General features: G+C 30.6%; 2 protein-coding genes across 7 annotated transcripts in view; one reads left to right on the top strand and one right to left on the bottom strand.

Annotated features, from left to right (window-relative positions):
* GTPBP1 (GTP-binding protein 1) overlaps positions 1–3,934 on the bottom strand; it is a 17,864-nt gene extending 13,930 nt beyond the window's left edge. For both annotated transcript variants that reach the window (XM_014421296.3, XM_014421297.3), the window contains exons 1-4: positions 3,821–3,934; positions 3,383–3,620; positions 3,063–3,174; positions 2,789–2,969 (exon numbers count right to left, since the gene is read on the bottom strand). In XM_014421296.3, coding sequence (XP_014276782.1) covers positions 2,789–2,969; positions 3,063–3,174; positions 3,383–3,496 — 407 coding nt within the window. In that variant the 5' untranslated portion in view covers positions 3,497–3,620; positions 3,821–3,934. The remainder of the gene's footprint in view (positions 1–2,788; positions 2,970–3,062; positions 3,175–3,382; positions 3,621–3,820) is intronic.
* A 123-nt stretch (positions 3,935–4,057) lies between these two features.
* Psf2 (DNA replication complex GINS protein PSF2-like protein) overlaps positions 4,058–6,197 on the top strand; it is a 38,436-nt gene continuing 36,296 nt past the window's right edge. For all 5 annotated transcript variants that reach the window (XM_067050976.1, XM_014421307.3, XM_067050969.1 and 2 more), the window contains exons 1-3: positions 4,058–4,321; positions 4,397–4,505; positions 4,675–4,833. In XM_067050976.1, the coding sequence (XP_066907077.1) occupies positions 4,074–4,321; positions 4,397–4,505; positions 4,675–4,833 (516 nt within the window). In that variant the 5' untranslated portion in view covers positions 4,058–4,073. The remainder of the gene's footprint in view (positions 4,322–4,396; positions 4,506–4,674; positions 4,834–6,197) is intronic.

Raw genomic sequence — 6,197 nt, 5'->3', positions numbered from 1 at the left:
TTGCTTCCTCTTCCATTCCTGGCAATCCTCCAAGGCGCCTGAAAAGATGGCCTCGTGACCTTATATTGTAAAATGTTTTTAGAGTTCTACTACTGGGTAGTTTCTCTACATCCTGTATCATATCATTATGTCATTATGATCAAATTTACTGGTTGTATTTTTTTTATACAGTTGTAAATATCAACAAATAAAAAAATAAAATACATTAAAAAAAAATGTGAGAATTTAGAGTAATTTATTTTTGTAAATTTTTGAGAATTTAAATTTGTAATTTAATGAGAAAATATTAAATACACATTTGAATAAAAAGCGTTAGGAGGAAGTTCAAATATATTATTTTGTTTTTAGTCATTTTTATTTTTATGTATACCTCTTGTATGATATTTCACATATTACCTGGCCTTGCATGGTGAAGTTAAATAGAGGAATTTATGTTGGAAATAAACCCATAACAGGGTGGCAACCTATTAGACTTTGAAAAAAATGAAGCCTCAAATCTAGACTTACTAGAGGAGAACAGGACCAATCTGCTGACACATATATATAATTGGCATAATCGATATAAACTGAAAAAAGCTCCTGTCTAGTTAACATTTATATGTTGTAAATTACTTATTTTATATTTTTAAAAGTCAATTGAATGGATTAAATCTATCTAAATAAAAAAATTGAAGAGTTTGTTCGTTTGAATGTGCTAATTTCGGATACTACTAAAGCAATATTAAAAATTCTTTTTGTTTTATTTAGACTATTTATAATGTATTATATTTATAGAAATATTTAACAGAACCTTTCTATTTTTAATGGGAAACAAGAAAAATAGGAACAAAGTAGTTTTAGCAGTTTTATTGAGACTTTGATCCTGCCCTGTTCCTTGAAAATATCTGCAAGAAATGAGAATTTACAACATTTTATATAAACCATTATTTTAAAAGTAATTTCATACCTTTGAGGATTAATATACTTAATACAATAAACAAGTTATTAGTATTTATTGCATTTAATTATTTTTGTGCAGCTGTTGAAGGTACCATCTGTTTCTCATGATTTTTATTCAAAATAATGCAGAATAAACAAATATTATATTTTGTATTTTTCCTTATAATTAAAACAACCGTCAAACTGAAAACGCTTTTTACCATCAGTTTTTTTTTTTAATGATTGGTCCTTTTGTTTTTGCACATAAATTTTGGATGTTATTCAATTATTTAAATATAATGGCCACACATAATCCAAATTTAACATAGATCAAACTGTGGGGCACAGCTAATTTAATACTATCATTTAATTTTTAAGAAGAGCTTAATAATGACTAAGTTATTTCATGAAATTATATTTATAGATTATTTATCTTCCTAACTTTTTATAGTGGAACAGAATCCAGCTTTTATAATGAAAATAAAAAAAACTAAGGTATTCTTTTTCTGTTAATAGATCTAAATGTTAAATGAAAAAAAAACTATTTGAAATGACCTTCATTAATAATTTAATACAAAAAACACAATAGAAAATGTTTACATCTTTCAGCTTTAGACTATGAGGAAAGGACTAGCTGACCTTCATTGATAAAATAATACATTTTATACAATATATCTTGTTCAATCTTTGCTTCAATGGTGATAGAATACAACAGATCTTAACCATCATGGAGACAAGAATCAGGTGGGAAAAGATTTTTTTTGCAGTTTCCAAATCATACAAGCATGGATTAAGAATCCCAAAGAACATACGGGGCTAAAATTAATTTTATATTAAGTTTTTGTTTAAATTCTATCCAAATTCATTTATAGTTCTTTTTTAATCAAACAATGTCTCCCTGTATCATTCAAATTGAATTTCAAACGCATTCAAGATTCATTTCAATTTTGATCAGACTGAAACTTCTTATTTCCACAATGCCATCTAATCAAAATTATTATTTGTATATAAGTTTATTTCTTAAATATTCAGTTAAATAAACAAATATACATACTGCCAATCAGTCGCATAAAGAAAAACTAGTTCTATATTTAATTAATTATAATTAATACAGGTATAACAGACAACCAATGAGCTGTACTGAGAGAAACTAACCAGGCAATACTTTAAGTAATCATCACTCAGAATGAATCCGAGCTACACTTGTTATGCCGTGACATACCTGGTGATAATGCAAAACCTTATATTCAACAAATTTATATATTATTTCAACTAAAAAGCATGATAAATAATAGGTGATAATGATAATAATAAACAAACTATTAAAAACTCCTCTAAACCACCAACAAAGTTCAAGGGAAAATCATCTTTGTTTTTCTTTGATTAGTGAATCTCAGTAGACAAGTCATTTTCGAAAGATCTGTAATACTATATAAAAAATGCCCTTATAATTTATCTGAATCTAAGAAAACTCAAAAGAATGTTTGGAGAAGAAAATACTTTCACGAACATTACCGTTCCTGCACCTCTATCCCCAGAAATCGAGCAATAGTGATAGAATAATACTTTATTATTTGCCAACAGCACACAAGTGTCATTCTACATAAAAGTGGGCATGTACTCACTTTTTCGTAATATTCTATAGTTGGGGATTATAACCTAGATTGTTATAATCACTGCTATAATGTGATTACAGCTGTCAACTTCAACACTGACAACTATGGTCAACCACTTTCTCCTTATGTATAAGTGAGTACATGCCCACCAACCACATCAGGTGACAGTTGTAAACTAGGACAAAATATTTTAATACAGAAATGTTAGAACCAACCAAATGAAACCAGTACTCAATAATAAAATAGTTTCATACCTGATTTCAAGAAAATCTTGTTCTATGACCCTTTTCCTTACTAAATATTGCCCCGTGATTCCTTCTTCACCTTTTTTATTTCTCAATAAAACACAATCTGCATCTAGAGTGGATGCTAATGATTGTAGAGTAGCAACCGCAGCATCATACTCGTCTGGACTTAAACCGGATTCACCTCCATCTTAAAATATTAAAGAAATTAAGATGTTAGAATTCTAATAGATTAACAAAGTAATTAATCAGAATAACAGAAAGAGAAAAGAAAGAAACAAACCTTCCCCAATTCCAACTTCAAAAATAGTTTCGCCTCGGCCATTTTCAATTCTTTCTTTTAATTTACATTGAAGTAAGTCATATTGCTCGGATGTTGGGCTTACAAGACATGTCTATAACAACCAATCAAATTATAAAATAATTGAAAAAGGAAAAGTGAGATACATCAATGAGTCATCACAGCTGTCAAATCATAGGTGCAATATTACACAATACATAATGTTGGTTAAAATAAACTGATATCACTTAATTTTAAAAACTGTAATACAAATTTTAGCTTTCATAAGGGGAATATTATTTTCAATTAAGTTATTCACGAACCTTAGCACGGATGCTTGAATAATCAACTGTTGGAATAGCAGGATCTTTCTTGGGAGATAGAAGATTTGAAGTGTTTTCAGCAGTAGTTGGAGTCTGATCAACAACGCTTGCCATTATAAAACTTAAATTAACCGAATCGTGTGCCCCATAAATGAAGAATCAACAGCAACAATCTCACTGATTAGCTCTGATTTAGGTTTTCATTTCGGAATAATTGTCCATTGAAGAATCCTGGTTGCTAAAACATTTAATAAAACAAATGAATAGGTTTTTCTGTTAAACATCAAGATGCAATTGTGAAAGTCACCACACTAAGGCCAAATATAAAAATACAAACAGTCCTATAAGTATACTATTTTAAGACACTAGCGATCATTTATATATAGATCTGTATAGATAGTTGGTTGAAATAATAAGATACGATTACAATAAACATACCAATTTGTTTGATGTTAATCAGTTTGACCATTTCGACTGTTTTCTTAAGCAGCTGTTGTTAAACATACAGAATCAGATGATGCAGGAACATATGTGGCAAATGTTATAACCCCGGTTTAATCAAGTTGGCAGTGTGAATTACATTTTGGCGGTTATGATCGAGAGCTGAATTGTGATTACATGCTTCGTAGTTATTAAGTTATTAAATTTCTTTGTACAATTTTATCATTCTGTTTCATAGCCATGATAAGTAATGGATCCTGCAGAAATAGAGTTTATGGCAGAGCAGGAGCATATTTCTATTATACCAAAGTTTAGTGATATGCGACGAATACATTTAATTGCTGGAGACATAGGACCTTTTCGAGCCGGAATTCCTGTTTCAGTTCCAATTTGGGTTGCTATCACACTTAGAAAGAAAGAAAAATGCACAATAATAGCACCAGAATGGATGGACCTAGACCTGTTGGAAGGTAAACTTGAAGAAGAAAAAAACAGTCGGTATGTGTTGTGTATTCTGTGATTTTTTTCTTTTTTATTCCTTAGATTAAAATTTAATGAAAATTTGTCGTTTAGGCTGTTTACTAAAATGCCAAGTGATCATTATATGAGCATTGCGCATTTGGTCTTTTCAACTGCTGGACAAGACATTGATAATGCTGAAAAAATTAAGACATTAATTAAGGTATCATTCATAGCACCAATATTTGTAAATTACCTTTCAATATTTTTCAATTATTTGTAACTAGAAATTTACACCATGACTAGGCATGTGGTCTCAATTTTACCTTGGCAAGAATCATTATTAATCTTGTAGTTTGTATTAATTTTCATATCTTTATTTTTTTCTTTAGGATTTATGGGATTTAAGAATTTCTAAAGCTAGATCTTCTGCTGATACATTTTTGAAGAGTGGAGGACGTCATGCAGGGATAGATTTCTTAACTCAGTTAGAAATTTCAACTTTACGACCACTTTTGCTAGATGCTTTAGATACTGCTCAATGGCTAAGTGTAGGTTTAAAAAAAAAATCTTTAGTTGATAGTAAGTTATTTTGTTTAGTGATCATAATGCCCAATGGTTTTGTAATATATTTTATTATTTTAATATAAATTAATTAGCTTTATTGTTACAATTAAAATTCCAATGGGTTTATTTGTTTAACTTTATTGTATTTATTTTCAAGAAATTAATTTTCATCCTTTTTAACTTCTTTATTCTTTGTTTTTACTGCTAAACAACGTTTCTTTTACCTGTTATCCTGTTCTTATAAACTCGAAACGTTGTTCAGCTGTTAAAAAAAGTGAAAAAGGGTGAAAATTAATTAATGTTTTTACATTTTCTTAATAATGGCAAAGTAAATTGATCTTAGTAATATCTTAGCAAAGTAAATCTTCTTTCTCATCCTTAAGTGCCTTTCAGGGTGGAGGAGCCTCTGACAACTTGGTCCACACATCTCTGTCTATGCCAAGCATCTTCATCTGAACCAGCGTTTTTCCTCTTTCCAGACCTAGTCGTAGGATATGCTCCATATAGATCCTTTTAGTTCTGCCTCGTGGTCTTCTACCAGTCAGCCTCGCCTCCATACATTTTCTTGGCACTCTGTCCTCCCACATTCTACAAGTGTGTCCATACTGTCGGAGCTGTCAGTATTCAATCACTGATTTTACTGAGGGGATCTGAAGTTCTTCTCTTATTCTTTCATTCCTTATCTCATCTCTCCTAGTTTTGCCCAATATTCTTCGCTAAAATTGTATTTCAGCAGCTGTAATCCTGCTCATGTGCTTCTCTTGGGTGACCCAACTTTCACTTCCTTATAATAGTGTTGGAAGATATATTGCTTTAAAGATATGGAGCTTGATATCCTTACCTGCTTAAAGAGGGTGCTCTTTCCCACAATAGTATTGCATATCTGGTAGTAAATACTATTTGCTTTATTTATTCTATTGGACACTTCTTGATTTATTTAGCCAGATTTATTGAAAATTGTTCTTAGGTAGGAATAGAAGTCCACTGTTTCCAATACTTCATCATTGCACACTATTTGTACATTGCCCACGTCTACTTCATCTCTGGCAACAATCATAACTTTGCACTTGCGGTTGTTAATACTCATTCCTTTGCGGGTGGGTTCCTCTTGCCATTCTATAATGGCCTGTTACAATTTTTCCTCAGAGTCTGTCACCAGCACAATATCGTCTGCATAAAGAAACGCCTGTACTTGTACCGTCCTCATGTTTCACACACCGACTACAGTCCAAGCAGTTCTGACCATGCTTGATAAGATATTTATTTTCTACAATCAGCATCATATTAACATTTATTTATTTTTTTTTATTTCTGGCTACTGCTATGAACAGATATATATATATATCTG

This window comes from Halyomorpha halys, unplaced genomic scaffold, assembly GCF_000696795.3.
Source record: "Halyomorpha halys isolate HHAL.00 unplaced genomic scaffold, Hhal_1.1 Scaffold312.1, whole genome shotgun sequence".
Lineage (NCBI taxonomy): Eukaryota > Metazoa > Arthropoda > Insecta > Hemiptera > Pentatomidae > Halyomorpha > Halyomorpha halys.
This window is presented reverse-complemented; position numbering and strand designations above follow the sequence as displayed.